This window comes from Ictalurus furcatus, chromosome 7 (genome assembly GCF_023375685.1).
Source record: "Ictalurus furcatus strain D&B chromosome 7, Billie_1.0, whole genome shotgun sequence".
NCBI lineage: Eukaryota > Metazoa > Chordata > Actinopteri > Siluriformes > Ictaluridae > Ictalurus > Ictalurus furcatus.
In genome coordinates this window covers 23,873,277-23,888,831 of record NC_071261.1, presented here as the reverse complement: position 1 = coordinate 23,888,831, position 15,555 = coordinate 23,873,277, and the positions used below count along the sequence as shown (strand labels likewise).

The 15,555-nt window shown below is 39.9% G+C and overlaps 1 protein-coding gene across 2 annotated transcripts; it reads left to right on the top strand.

Annotated features, from left to right (window-relative positions):
• Positions 1 to 384: 384 nt before the first annotated feature.
• wrap53 (WD repeat containing, antisense to TP53) lies at positions 385 to 15,278 on the top strand. 2 transcript variants are annotated; one of them, XM_053629356.1, is made up of 12 exons: positions 385 to 651; positions 934 to 986; positions 1,855 to 2,239; positions 2,703 to 2,871; positions 3,016 to 3,111; positions 5,697 to 5,805; positions 9,099 to 9,187; positions 11,149 to 11,372; positions 11,740 to 11,951; positions 12,294 to 12,397; positions 12,501 to 12,647; positions 13,353 to 15,278. In XM_053629356.1, the coding sequence occupies exons 3-12, from the start codon at positions 1,990 to 1,992 to the stop codon at positions 13,555 to 13,557; spliced, it is 1,605 nt and encodes a 534-aa protein (XP_053485331.1). In that variant the 5' UTR covers positions 385 to 651; positions 934 to 986; positions 1,855 to 1,989; the 3' UTR covers positions 13,558 to 15,278. The 2 variants fall into 2 exon arrangements, with proteins under 2 accessions (XP_053485331.1, XP_053485330.1); XM_053629355.1 differs by lacking the exon at positions 934 to 986.
• Positions 15,279 to 15,555: the final 277 nt, after the last annotated feature.

Here is a 15,555-nt window from a genome sequence, read left to right as displayed (position 1 = left end):
AAAATAAAATGAAATAAATTAAATAATAACATGTTGGTTTTGCAATGGCATAGAGGTAATCACTCAAAACTAATTAGAAAAATAAAAAATGGTTGCGCAACCAACTTTGCAATTATTGGACCACTTGAGATGGAATGTCCTTTTTGCAGGAAAAAAGGACAAAAAAAAAAAAGTAAACAAGTATTTAAGTATTAAGGGTTATTCAACTCAAGTACCCCAAATGTGTAGACTGAAATACTAGCCTTATAAGTTGATTCATTCAGTCAGCTACATGTAATGGGATTTCATTTTCTACACTTTCATTGCAAATATATGTGAGTGTTACCTTAGAAAAACGAGTGCACTTTTTTCGTTGTTCGTTTTGATTTGATGAACCGTTCAGCACACTTAAACGGTTGTTTCCGGTTTATTCTCTATTTGTGGCCCTCTTGTGGACGAGCCGAGTACTGCAGTTGTTTCAAATAACGGAAATCTCGCGAGATCTGAACAACGCTTTTATTTCTGATAATGGCGGCGTCCTGTGTGTCTACACACACAGCATGAGTTTTGATTATTACTGACTTCAGTTGAAGTTTTATTGAGGGAAGCGCTGAGTTTATGTATTTAAATGACTGGTAGGAGGAAATCAAGACGCGAGCAATTTTCTAACAGGTGACGCAAATTTTTTGTTTCTTTATCTAAGCTTTAAATTATGGTATATGTTGTGTATGAGCCCATCTGGTAGTGAAATTCATGTCAAATTTACATATGATTTAATAGTTTATTTGATTAAATATCAAAAATCTAAAAGGTGTGCATCATAGCTGACACCTTCATGAATACTATACAGTTGGTTTTATGACTGTAATTCATTCCCTTTAAATGCTACTGAAGTTAGAAACCTGTATATCAATGTCGTATGTAACTTTAGAGACGGTCCCTTAATTTCCACAGATCTGCGAATATCTACCGTCCAGAGTCACACCAACATTATTCCAGTTGTGCACGTTAGTATACATCAGCTTTCTGTGTATGGAGTTCATGTTTGTTTCCAGCAGGGCTTCTGAGGGATTATAATATTCAGCTGATTGCAAAAGTGCATACCTATAGAACAAATGAACAATTCAAATCATTTTAATTGATTAAAACTATGAGTTGGACATCTCCATTTCTCTCTGATTGTGATGTTCTTTAAAATTCGACGCGCTCTCCCTTTGGCCTTATAGCTGTCTTCAATCTCCTTGGATCCTCTTAGATGTAATTAATATTCACCACGTTATTCTTCCTGACATCTCTGTGAATCCACTCTGCCAGATGTCAAACACTGCCTGCTTCAGTTCAGACCTGGAGACTGAGAGGGTCAAACTTCTTCGTTATTTTTCTGCTGATGTGTTGGGTCGTGTTCCAGGATATACAGTTTTATTTTGAAGATCTTGGAATTTTATTTTATTTTAATTTTTTTTGTAGATGAATTGTAAGACAGAAGTACTGATTTGTTTTTGGATTTATGGGGGACTCAAACTTTTGCTTTTAACTGGAAATGCTTTCATTTCTTGTAATTTTCATGTCCTGATTGCTGGTAGGCAATTTTATAGTAGTCAGGGGCGGTTCAGAGTCTAACTTACATTAACAGTATTTTAGAGTAACGTTAGATATTTTTCACACATTGTGCATATCACTGCTACGGTGTTCGTGTGCCTTTATGCTAAAGCCGGGATGTGAAAATTTTGGTTTTAGTCATTTAGAGTTTCCAGTGGTTTTCATATCAGTATCTTTTACTTTGGAAATTGTCCTTGCAACTGGTCAATTTCTGCTTGAAATATTCTAAGTCCGTGTGTGTAATGTTCTCTGATTACATCCTTCATCTGTCTTCAGGATTCAGTTTTGCACCTTCCCAGAAACATTACCTTAATGGCCCAAGCTTCTGCCTGAGGGCGATAGTGACACACAAACTAAACACCTTCTGAAGGTCTTTCCCACACACACTTCACGACTGACAGAGGTGTGAGTATGTCCAATCCTGGAACCTGCAGTGACACAGTTATTTTAGGAGGAAAAGGACAGGAGGCAGAAGCTGATGGAGATCCACCTAATGCTGAGCCTCGTCCACCCTGCACTGAACAGGAGGCTCAATCTGCTGCCAAACAGCCAGCTCTTAGTGAAGGAATGGAGATGGAAGACTTTAATCAGCCTGCTACATGCACTGAGACACTAACAGCAGTTAGTGAGCACCAGGACGCTGGTGAAATCCCAGACAAAGGTGACATTATTGTGTCTCGGTATCTTTCTCTACAGTTCTGTCATATTAGTTAGTTTGATGTGATTCATATTAAAGTGTTAAGTTTGTAATCCTGGCTTTCACAATTTGTTACAATTTGATTTGTCACTTCATCTCAGTGGCATAAAAAACATGTAGCGAAATAGGCATATCACTACAAATATATTTTTATTCACTTCACTTTATATGCATAATACATGCAATTGTGTGCATTCAACAAATTATTTTGGAATTGCAGCACTTTTACATCAAACTGACTTTTTGCATTATGTAATGACACCACAGTGCGCAAAAAAAAATACTGTTGCGTAAGTTTTGCTTTATTGCAAAAAAATAAAAATGCATGATTGACACATTTTCATCAGGGATTTCATGTGTGAGCTTTTTTTTTTATCTTAAAAAAATCCCTTGCTTTGTGCTGTAATGCCTTGTATTTGTCCTACAGTGTTCAGTCAGTTAGAGGAAGCTGGAGAGAGACCTGGAGAATTGACACAAAGAGATGAAGAGTGGCATGAAAATGATGAGACAACCACAGCGATGGAGAGAAAAGAAGATGAAGGAGGAGATGAGCAGGAAAACACTGACACAGAGCCCACAGTGTATCAGCATCAGTAGTAAGTACATTTTGTCCCTTATTTGGCTCTTTTTTGTTTGTTTGTTTTTAAACCGGTGAAGGATGGTTTGTGTAAAAAAAAAATTAAATAAATATATATATATATATATACACATAATGACCTAATGTTTTCATATGAATTCAGCTTGGGCCTGGATTTCAGTCAGAACCTCCAGATGCTCACAGGGTCCTGGGCAGAATATTCACAGACTCCAGAGAACTACCTCAAAGGCTGTAAATGGTGAGTAAAGTGGTAAGATGTAGACAGTCACAACAAGCTTAACATTTTACTGTTTCTCATATTGCAAAGCTTTTATACCCTCATGGCACAAAGATACTTAAATATTGCCGTTCACTGAAATTCTGTAATGTGACTGCAATACCAGCATCGCACCCAATGTGGCACTAGATCATAATAATCATACTACAAAACCACTTTTAGATCAGCTTAGCTGGTAGAGAGAGTATTTAATGTGATGCTCGCTGTACCAGTTAGCGATGATCAATGTGCTGTGATGCTTTTGGGGAAACTCGGCCCAGATGAGTTTTATTTTATTACACGCAAAACCGCATCCAAATGTTTGTAGCAAATGTTTCTCTATTAGTTCAGTTTCTGAATGTATGTTCCATTAGCTGACTAAATGACACCGTGGTGTATTCAATTTCATCGTAGCCAGTATAGCTTGGAGAATTGGTGGCTACATTTACATGCATAGCTTTTCATCAGTCCAGATAAATTCACTCTGGTTACAAATTCCGAATGCACTGTTTATATGCGCCCTAAACTCGGCATCCTGTCAGAAAATATTACTTTAGTGCGTTATGTGGAATCAAATTTATGCACATGCGTATAGCTGAATTTCATAACGAGACGTGTGTGAGTCCTGTCAGTGTAACAAGTAGCCAACGTTACTTTAACGTTTAATGTTAATCTCTAGCAAAAACATTCTCTAGAACAGAAGTCGAGAAGATAAATTTCATGTCCCACATCATTCTGTTTCAAAGTAGTAGTTTGATCCCCATTCGGCCTCTTTAAATCTGTTACTATCTGTAACATTGGTTTTGTGTTAAAAAAGAAATAGTTTTTTTCCTACATGAATAGCGATGCTGCTTGTAATTGCGAAAGTATAGAGTTTATCTGGTGATTCCCTCTTTCTATCAGGCGACAGTTTGTTTTTTTAGATTAGCCATAAATGTTTTGTTCGACTCCCATTTAGGTGTTTGAATGAAACATTTTCATTCCAATTCAACTGTAATATCATTATTAAGGGGCTATTGTGTTTTGTGCAACATAGACTTAATTTGAACTTGAAAGAATAAAGGTGATAAAGGTCAGATGGTGACAGGATGTTATATACAGCTGCAATCAAAATTATTCACCCCCTATTGCAAATCAGCTTTATTGTCAACATTTACAGACTTTCAGCTGTTTGCAGTGAACAAATCAAACAAAAGCAATTGAAATAGTTAAACACAACGAATACTTCAAGTGGTTTCCCAAATCCAACTGAAAATGCAACTTATTTCTCTCAAAATTATTCAACCCCCTGAATAGAATCCCTCACAACAGCACAGATATGCAAAACAGGTGTTGTCTCAAGCACACCTGATGCAACTAATCGAGGGCTTCATTAGTTGCACCAGGTGTGCTTGAGCTGAAACACATGAAATACCTGAACTGGCTAGGGGCAAAAATGTATGAAATACCTGAACGGGGCAGAAAAAGGAAGCTATCAACGGCTGCATCCAGGTTTCTGAGAAGGCAAGTGGTAAAAAGCCCTCGAGTGACTGCAAAAGACCTGCAGCAACACTTGGTGGTAACCGACACTGAGGTTTCAGTGAGTTCACAGTATGACGCGTACTAAATGCAGAAGGTTTCCATGCCAGAACTCCAAGACGTACACCACTACTGACCCAAAAGCACAAGAAAATTTGGCTCAAAATCATATAAATAAGACACAGAAGTTTTGGGATTCTGTTCTCTGGAGCGATGAAAGCGATGCCTCTCTGGAGGAAGAAGAATGAAGAAAGAACACTCTGTCCACAGTTAAGCATGGTGGTGGTTCGGTGATGCTCTGGGACTGCTTTGCATCCACTGGCACTGGAAACCTGCAGTGTGTGGAAGGCAAGATGGATTCATTGAAGTATCAGGAAATCCTAGGAGAAAACATCATGCTGTCTGTGAGGAAGCTGAAGCTTGGGTGTCATTGGACCTTCCAACAAGACAATGATCCCAAGCATACCTCAAATTCCACCAAGGCTTGATTGCAGAAGAAGTCCTGGAAGATTCTACAGGGCCATCACAGTCACCTGACTTGAACCCCATAGAAAATCTCTGGTGGGATTTGAAGAAGGCTTTTGCAGCATGCAAACTCAAGAATATTACTGAACTGGAGGCCATTGCTCACGAGGAAGCAATGAGAAGCTGGTGTCTGGCTATGCATCTCGTTTGCAGGTCATGACAGTAAAAGGTTGACTCTACTAAGTACTAAAGATGCTTTCCATGAAGGGGTTGAATAATTTTCAAACTGGAGAAGTCGTTATAATTTGCATTTTCAGTTGAATTTGGGGAAACCACTTGAAGCATTCATTGTGTTGAACTATTTCAATTGCTTTTGTTTGATTTGTTCATTGCAAACAGCTCAAAGTCTGTAAATGTTGACAAACCTGATTTGCACTGGGGGTGGAATAATTGTGATTGCAATTGTAGGTTAATCAGCTTCACCTGATTCAAAAATGTATTCAAACTGGTACATATGAACAGCACAGATCACACACACACCTATTCTGGCTTTTTTTTTTCCTTCCACCCTCTGTGTTTCTCAGGGCTCCAGATGGTTCCTGTATCCTCTCGAACAGTGCAGATAATGTGCTGCGTGTGTATAATCTCCCGTCCGAGCTCTACAGCAGCAGCTGGGATCAGCTCTCAGAGATGGTCAGCCTCTCAACCATAGCAGCATCATTATTTATACATTTGGCACTGTTTTATTTAGAACTGGAGCCTAATAAACCCATCAGCATTGATGTTATGGAAGTCAATGCCTACTGTCATATCAGTTTGGAACTTTATTTTATCAGTATGTTAACATTGCAGGGTTGAAAGATGCAAAGCAGTGCACATGTGCATGAGGAGCTTAGATACTTACTAACTGAAATTGAAGAAGTTGTTCTTTGTTTGGGTTTAGTCTTCAAAGTCTGTGGCATCCTACAACCCAAATTCCGAAAAAGTTGGGACAGTATGGAAAATGCTAATAAAAACATAGGAGTGATTTGTAAATGTACTTTGACTTGTATTTAAACAAAAAACGTATAAAGACAAGGTAATTGATGTTTTACCTAATCAACTGCATAGTTTTTGGAAGTTTTGAATTTGATGCATGCAACACATTCCAAAAAAGTTGGGACAGGGGCAATTTAGATGTGACAAGTTGAAATAAGAAGGTGATGTGAAACAGGTGAGACAATCGTCTAATCATAGTACAGTGAGGGGAAAAAAGTATTTGATCCCTTGCTGATTTTGTACATTTGCCCACTGACAAAGAAATGATCAGTCTCTAATTTTAATGGTAGATTTATTTGAACAGTGAGAGACAGAATAACAACAAGAAAATCCAGAAAAACGCATGTAAAAAATGTTATAAATTGATTTGCATTTTAATGAGGGAAATAAGTATTTGACCCCCTCTCAATCAGAAAGATTTCTGGCTCCCAGGTGTCTTTTATACAGGTAACGAGCTGAGATTAGGAGCACACTCTTAAAGGGAGTGCTCCTAATCTCAGCTTGTTACCTGTATAAAAGACACCTGTCCACAGAAGCAATCAATCAATCAGATTCCAAACTCTCCACCATGGCCAAGACCAAAGAGCTCTCCAAGGATGTCAGTGACAAGATTGTAGACCTACACAAGTCTGGAATGGGCTACAAGACCATTGCCAAGCAGCTTGGTGAGAAGGTGACAACAGTTGGTGCGATTATTCGCAAATGGAAGAAACACAAAAGAACTGTCAATCTCCCTTGGCCTGGGGCTCCATGCAAGATCTCACCTCGTGGAGTTGCAATGATCATGAGAACAGTGAGGAATCAGCCCAGAACTACACGGGAGGATCTTGTCAATGATCTCAAGGCAGCTGGGACCATAGTCACCAAGAAAACAATTGGTAACACACTACGCCGTGAAGGACTGAAATCCTGCAGCGCCCGCAAGGTCCCCCTGCTCAAGAAAGCACATATACATGCCCGTGTGAAGTTTGCCAATGAACATCTGAATGATTCAGAGGACAACTGGGTGAAAGTGTTGTGGTCAGATGAGACCAAAATGGAGCTCTTTGGCATCAACTCAACTCGCCGTGTTTGGAGGAGGAGGAATGCTGCCTATGACCCCAAGAACACCATCCCCACCGTCAAACATGGAGGTGGAAACATTATGCTTTGGGGGTGTTTTTCTGCTAAGGGGACAGGACAACTTCACCGCATCAAAGGGACGATGGACGGGGCCATGTACCGTCAAATCTTGGGTGAGAACCTCCTTCCCTCAGCCAGGGCATTGAAAATGGGTCGTGGATGGGTATTCCAGCATGACAGTGACCCAAAACACACGGCCAAGGCGACAAAGGAGTGGCTCAGGAAGAAGCACATTAAGGTCCTGGAGTGGCCTAGCCAATCTCTAGATTTCTATAGAAAATCTGTGGAGGGAGCTGAAGGTTCGAGTTGCCAAACGTCAGCCTCGAAACCTTAATGTCTTGGAGAAGATCTGCAAAGAGGAGTGGGACAAAATCCCTCCTGAGATGTGTGCAAACCTGGTGGCCAACTACAAGAAACGTCTGACCTCTGTGATTGCCAACAAGTGTTTTGCCACCAAGTACTAAGTCATGTTTTGCAGAGGGGTCAAATACATATTTCCCTCATTAAAATGCAAATCAATTTATAACATTTTTGACATGCATTTTTCTGGATTTTCTTGTTGTTATTCTGTCTCTCACTGTTCAAATAAATCTACCATTAAAATTATAGACTGATCATTTCTTTGTCAGTGGGCAAACGTACAAAATCAGCAGGGGATCAAATACTTTTTTCCCTCACTGTATATATAAGGCTCCAAAAAAGGCCTAGTCCTTCAAGAGCAAGGATGGGTCGAGGCTCGCCAATCTGCCAACAGATGCATCAGAGAATAATCCAACACTTTGAGAACAACATTCCCCAAAGACAAATCGGTAGGATTTTGGGCATTTCACCTTATACAGTGCACAATATAATTAAAAGATTAAAGGAATCCAGTCAAATCTCGGTGCGTAAAGGACAAGGCCGAAAACCACTTCTGAATGCGCATGATCTCCGATCCCTCAGATATCACTGTCTTTGAAACCATCATGAGTCTGTAATGGATATCTGACATGAGCTCAGGAATACTTTGGTAAAGCTTTCAGTAAACACCATTCGCCACTGCGTCCACAGATACAAGTTAAGGCTTTACTCTGCAAAGCAGAACCCATACATACTTTCCAATTCATATAAAAAAGAACCACTTATGTGATTTGGTCAGCTTGGATGTTTCATAATTCAGGTGTCACAAAGTAGCTTTACAGAAATCTAGATGTAGATTTGGATCCTGAATTACAGTGGCAAGAAAAAAAACTCTGAGGCCACATGAAGTAATCTTGAGAGGAACCAGACTCAAAAGGAAACCCAGCCTCTTCTGGTGAATTATGTTGTAAATTGTAATATTCAACAGAATAATCTGTACTTTTATTGTAATAAAAAACAAACACATTTACTGAATTATACCATGTTATTCTGAATAAGTGGTTTTATTTCTTTCCTGATAAAGTCGCATGTTAAGTAATACACATTACTTAATACTTGGTTCCAAATAATCTCATAGGTTTGTTGAGTTTTCAGACCAGTCTTTCATTATGTTCATGGAACATGTTCATGAGACGAATGCACCATGCATTTACGTGTTCTTACATATACTATACCATCTACCCTTGCTGTTGGAAAAGTATTATTTAAGCAGTCACAGTATCCTCTCCTTCATCCAGCACATGCTCCAGTCGATGAGGGTATTGATTTTCAAGCACTCTCAGGTTGTTAAAGGAAACGATCTCAGTGGAAAAGTATATTGATGCACATGGCCAGCAGTTTGCAGCACTGGTTGATTGAAGAGCAGATAATGTCTTAGAAGTCTTAAAACCCATAATAATTGATTTCCTCTGTTTATCTACATCTAGACTCCAGTGCTGAGAATGACTGAAGGAGACACTATCTACGACTACTGCTGGTTTCCAAAGATGAGCTCTTTGGATCCAGACACCTGCTTGTGAGTAAATGTTCTCATCCGTTCTCTGCTGTAAGAAATATTGAGGCACTGTATGCATACTTTTATCCGAAGCCAAAGAAGACGATCTAGGTACACAATCTGGAATTGGCTGTGGGGGAGGGGTCGGTGTCATCCTGGATGAAACCACTGCCATATTAATGTTTCCTTATAAGTTAAAGGTGATCAATCAGAAGAACTGTGAATGATTTGCAGTGATTATCCCTTCCCTCTACAGAGCAGAACCATGCCAGCTTTTCCTTTAATATGTCACCCCTCTGTAACTTTGCATAATTACTTCCCATTATTTCACTCTCTATAATTAGCTTGTCATTTACGTTTTATGGCATGGTGTTGAAAATCTGGGACATTTTAATTCTTTTCCGACCAAAGGAGAAAGTCTGCAGGTTTCTGATGTACAAGATTCAACATCATAGTTGAGGTTGTATATTTTGTGAAAAGAGTGTAGTTGTTCATCATTTGAGCATCATTTTGACATTGCAGGACTCCTGAGGTCTTACAATGGTGTTTCATATTTCATTCACAAAGCAGCCTGGTGTACCATATAATTCCAGATGTCTTATTACTTGTCCAGAATTCATGACTCTTATCTGCCCGTCTGCCAAATCATCTGTCCCTCGGCTGCCCTGATTTTTTTTTTTTTTTTTTTTTTTTGTAGGCGCTCTTTGAAATTCAACGCCTCACTAGAGAGATTGAGGGGGGGTGGGGGTAGAAACTTTTCATCAGTAATCTAACCTCTGCTTGCATCATTGTACTTGTATGGCAGGCCACAGTGCTGCTGGAGGTGATTATGAAAAATCTAAGTGGTCTCTTATCTTCCCTCTTCAGCCATTTCCATCACCCTTGGTCTCATACAGCATCTCCCTTTTTATTGAGCATCGTTATTGTGCCCGAATAAGTGTCCCAACAGCCTCATTATTATTTTTTGAATGCAGACTGGCTGACATCAATGCAGACCAGCTGTCTCCAAGGAGATTCCTGTTGTCACAGGCGCTGGCTGTAATGCTGCTAAAGGGGGACTTGTTAACTGCATCCCCCCTCCCCATATACACACACACAAACACTCTCACTCAATGGTCTCATCAAACACACTGCATGAATATAATCACCCTGTGGCAACAGAAAACTAGGGGTGATGGGGTCAAGGATGAGATCCCAGGCAGAAGGAAGATGAAGACGAGAGCAAGAGGAAGACTCACTCAAAGGAAAAGACCAGTAGAGATCAAACCTGAGCAGAGAGACTCTCAGAACAATGCTCTGTTTCTGAAGTTTGTTCAGGCTGCCAGCGGGAATAAGAGAAAGGAAAACCATGGAAACATTTAGCCGTGATTGTGAGTGCTGCTCTCGTGCACACATGCAGGAGAAACTGCTGAAACATTCTGAGAATTGTAATCTGAAGTGGGATTTGCCATTAACACAGGCCTGTACCAATGACTACGCCTTGCAGGGAAACACCACAGATTTCTTTTTGTTTCTTGTTCCATCGTCGCTCCTGAAGTACGATCTCCGTCTCATATTCAGAAGGCAAAGAATGTAAGCCTCCCTTAGAGACGATCAAGCGGATCTGCTTTGTTTTGCTTTCTGGGAAGCGGTCCAGCCTAAACTGTGAAAGTGCACTGCCATAATTGTTTCTTTTTCCCCAAGCAAGAACAAACGGAATGATGAGGGAAGAGAATACAGTTTCTCGCATGGACGCCTGTGTAATTATGCTACGGTTAAACGCGCTGTATTTAAAGCTTCCACGTTTCTGACTAGTTAGGTCTCTGCTTCTTAAGCAAATGGAACGACATGGGGTGCAGTAGAATAAAATGGACTTAATTGCCTGTGCAGCTGTGAAATGTTTCTTAAACGAATAAGCTTACGATATCAGCTCGCTTTAATTGTTCCACGTATGATTTCGGAGTCATTCTGTCTGTCTGTCTGTCTGTCTGTCTGACCTGCAGTATTGCTAGCAGTAGCCGTGACAACCCAGTCCACATATGGGACGCTTTCTATGGTAACCTCCGCGCGACCTTTCGACCCTACAACCACCTGGATGAGCTGACAGCAGCCTATTCGTTGTGCTTCTCTCCGGATGGCTCGCAGCTCTACTGCGGATTTGATAAGACGGTCCGGGTGTTCTACACGGAGCGGCCTGGCCGGTATTGTGAGCAGAGGCCTACTGTCGGTGAGAGATCACAGTACACCTCGAGTCTCTTCTCTTCAGAGAGGCTTCACTCTCTTCTGTGTGGAAAGTGCATGAGAATGACCTGCTGTGCTGGAGATGGAATGAAATGATTATCTGTTTGTAATTAATTTATGCTGGAACCAAATTAGGATTCTAGTCTACAGAAGTTAAACTAACAATTTAGCAGGCAGGGTTTGAGGAGCTTTGTATGCTCCTCAATGAAAAGCAGTGTTAAAGTGTTTTTTCAAAAAAAAATAAAAAAATTTCTTTATCTTTTACTTTTCTCATTCTTTGCTTTCTTTCATATTGTCTCTCTCTCTCCCCCTCCCCCTCTTTTTGTGTCTGTCTGTCCATCTCTCCTTCTCAGTTAAGAAACAGGGCCAGAGTGGTATAATCTCATGCATGGCATTTAGTCCGTCTCAGCCAGTGTATGCTTGCGGTTCATATTCACGCACGGTGGGTCTGTACTCATGTGAGGACGGATCAATATTTGCTCTCTTGCCCCAACGCCATCATGGTGGAGTCACACACCTGCTCTTCTCACCGGATGGTAACCACCTGTACACAGGCGGCCGCAAGGTGGGTATGAGAGTTTGGTTAGACGACGTTGATGATGGATGGTCGTGTTTCTCCTTCGTGTGCATGAAGAGATAACACCACACCGATATACACAAGCATACACCACACACAAGGAGTGCATTAAATTGGTAGTTAATGCTGATCATGATGTGCATTATTTTGGCAGTTTATTCAGTACACCTATTTAGTGCCCATTGAACTGACACGTTAGACTATATCTCAATGTTGAGATATTATAAAAAGGCATCTCTGTGTACACTGTAATTCATGTGAGGATGAATTCTGTTCACGTTTGGATTGTATTTACATGAAACCCTGAAACTGAATCGTGTGTGTTTGCAGGATCCCGAGATCCTGTGTTGGGATCTCAGAGATCCGGGTCGGGTTCTGTTCTCACTACCCAGAAATGTGAGCACTAACCAGCGCATTTACTTTGACTTAGATCCGTAAGTTACAGCACAGAATGAGAAAGCATCTATTGGTGTACTCCAGATGTCCTATTGGCTCATGTTGGATCTCAAATGCGTGTTTGTTTTGTGTTCGGCGCAGGTCTGGCCGGTATCTTGTGAGTGGTGACACCACGGGTGTGATGTCAGTATGGGACACACTCACAGCCTCTCCTGATGGTAATGAAGAGGTAATGAAGAGGCCTGTGCTTCAGTTTCAGGCTCACTCAGACTGCACTAATGGAATCAGGTATGACCAGAGTCACAATTCTCCCACAGTACTTCTTGATCATGTAGAAGAATTCTGTGTAAACCTAAGGCCTTGTTTTCTTTAAGAATTAATGAGAAGTCTATTAAGCTTCACTGGAATAAATGTAAGGGATGGTCAGTGTTGTCTGACTATTTTATCAGGAAAAGAGTCTGCTTGTGTGTGTTTTGATTAAAAAATATATATTTCTCAGGATGCCTGTGGAAATATTGTAGTGATTTTAGTGATGTTTACTATGAAATTTCAAAACGGAGGGAAAGAAAACCAAAACAAAACACATGCCTAGGGTAAATGTGTGAATTTAAGTGCACGAGGACAAGGGCTTTCTTAATCAACAGTCAAGCAGGAACAGCTCCTTGTCCTGATTGGATGTATATTAGTGGCTCATCGTTATTAATTTTTTTATTTACTGTTATTTTTATTTATTCTTTACAGAGGCTGGGTTGCTACAAAGCCTGGAGTTTTCCCCACTTTTCCTAGATATTTAATATGCATCTACCATATGCAGAGAACTTATAAATCATTGTTTGCATGAACTTTATGTAAAATATGCACTACTGAAAATCTTAGGGAGTCTTAATATGAGTAAACCGTCATAGTGCTTCCCCTTCAGTTTATGCCATTGGTATGATAGAAACCTGTATCTTCTTTTGAATGTGTGTCTGTTTTTTGCATCTTTCCCTCTAGTCTTCATCCTTATATGCCGTTAGTGGCATCCTGCAGCGGTCAGCGTCAGTTCCCGTGGCCTGGAGACAGCGATGATTCAGACTTGGAGGAAGACAGGATGATGACATCCAGCGACATCAGAGAGGACAGTGGGCTCGCACTGTGGTGGGCAGGACCACTGGGTTCAACCAGTGAACAGGGGCAGGAAGAAGGGAGCACCGCTTGAGAACCTATCATCTGTATCTGCTGCAATTTTTGTGAACTGGACTAAGATTTACAAACTGCCTGATTGCAGTAATGACTGTGATAGGAATGTATATGTGGTGTATAATATCTTTCAGAGACAATCTTACCAACAGCGAGCTAAAGACTTTATTGATTATAGAGGAGCGTGTAATGTGTTTTGTAATTTTGATGGCAGAGGAAGGGAATTTAGAGGTCAATTAATTTTTAAGAAAGCGAAGGTCTATGCCTGGCAGTAAACTTTTTTATTTTTTCAATCTGTTAGTGAATTACTGTAATTACAGTTTAAAATTTAACTTTATTTTAACTGAATATTTAAGGACTTTTTTTTGTTAATTCTGTTTAGTGCTTTTGTTGCAATGATTGCTCTACAGTAGCAGTTTTACTTCTTGTTTTTTTAACTTGCAGTATTTGCTGATTGTTTATGGCAACTTTTGAAAAAGACATTTCCGTGAACACAAAGTTTCTTAAGTGGTTATGTTGGAGATAAGAATGAAAGCAAACACTGAATCATTGCTTGGCATTCTGTGGACTTTCTCCTCCACTGCTCTCCCAATCTAATTCTTCTGCTCCGGTGAGACGCTGCTACATTTATTACATCTTCTGTGTGTAGTGCTGCCATGTACATCTGTGAATCATTTTTTAAGCCAACAATAACATGTATGTAAGAACCAGCTTTTGAGAATTTTTCTTTGCTCTACAACCCCAGTGAGTCTGGATATCCATTTGTACATGTTTTTGGGTGTCAATTGTAAATGAGGGTATGGCTGCCATTTGTACTGTGTGTGTGTGTGTGTGTATATATATATATATATATATTTTTAATAAGTAGTGGATCTGAATCTAATCAACCATCCCATCCTGTACGCTATTTAAAGGAGGCTATTTGCAGATTGTAATTAACTTTATAAAATTTTGTCTCTTGTAGTGCCTGATCATTAAAGGTGCAGGTTGACATTTTTTAACGTGTTTCTAGACCACAATTATCATGTAATTTCAGAGATACTTTTGAGAAACTGATGCATAACGTTGTCAGGCAATTCATCTTCTCAAGTTTGATGTTTGTGTATATTTTGTGAACATTTGGTTCAGGTTTGTGGATAAATGGCTGTCTCAGAGCTCCCAAAAACATGTACTTGGTCTGGGGGAAAAAAAAAAAAAATTCATTGGTGCATTACCACTGTATACAGAAGCTGACTTGTCTGAGTAAGTGATTCCTTTTAAATACACCAATTCTTATATTTGTCTTAAATATTTTATTCTAATTCAAAATCAAAAACCGTTAGAAGCAGTTAAATGAGATGCGACCCACTGTGGCGACTACTTGTGGTGGTAAGGGATGGTGGAAGTCTTTTTGTAACCAACACTGAAACATTATCCATGTTTTATTTTATCCAAATGTTTGTTCCTAATCACAGATCTTGAATATGTTGGTGATACTGGCTCTGCTTCTCTGAGGTTAAAGGGTTTGAGTTATCTGTGTACAACAATGTTGGTGGGTTTTTTGTTTGTTTGTTTGTTTGTTTTACTGCAAATAGTTGGTAGCCTTGGTGAACATTTTTCAGCTCTACACTGTAGGGATGCAACTTGTACATGGGTTATTTCCCTCCATATTGTTCTAGTAGGAGTGCATGGTGAAAATGGGTGAGACATCTAATTTGTGGTCACATCGGTGCTGTAGCCAGTCCCTTCAGGATTTCGCTATAAAAAAGAAGCACAAAAATCTCCGCAAAATGAATCATAAATTTTGGAAAATGCCACAGCAAAATCAAGCATTTTTGACAAGTCAAGTGGCTTTTATTGTCATTTCAACCATATACAGTTGGTAAAGGACACAGTGAAATGAAACAGCCTTCCTCTAGGACCATGGTGCTACATAAAACAACACACTAACCTCATGAGACGACACAGAACTAAATAAGACCTACACATTCTATATAAAGTGCACGTGCAAATGTGTGCAAACACCACAAGACAGTAC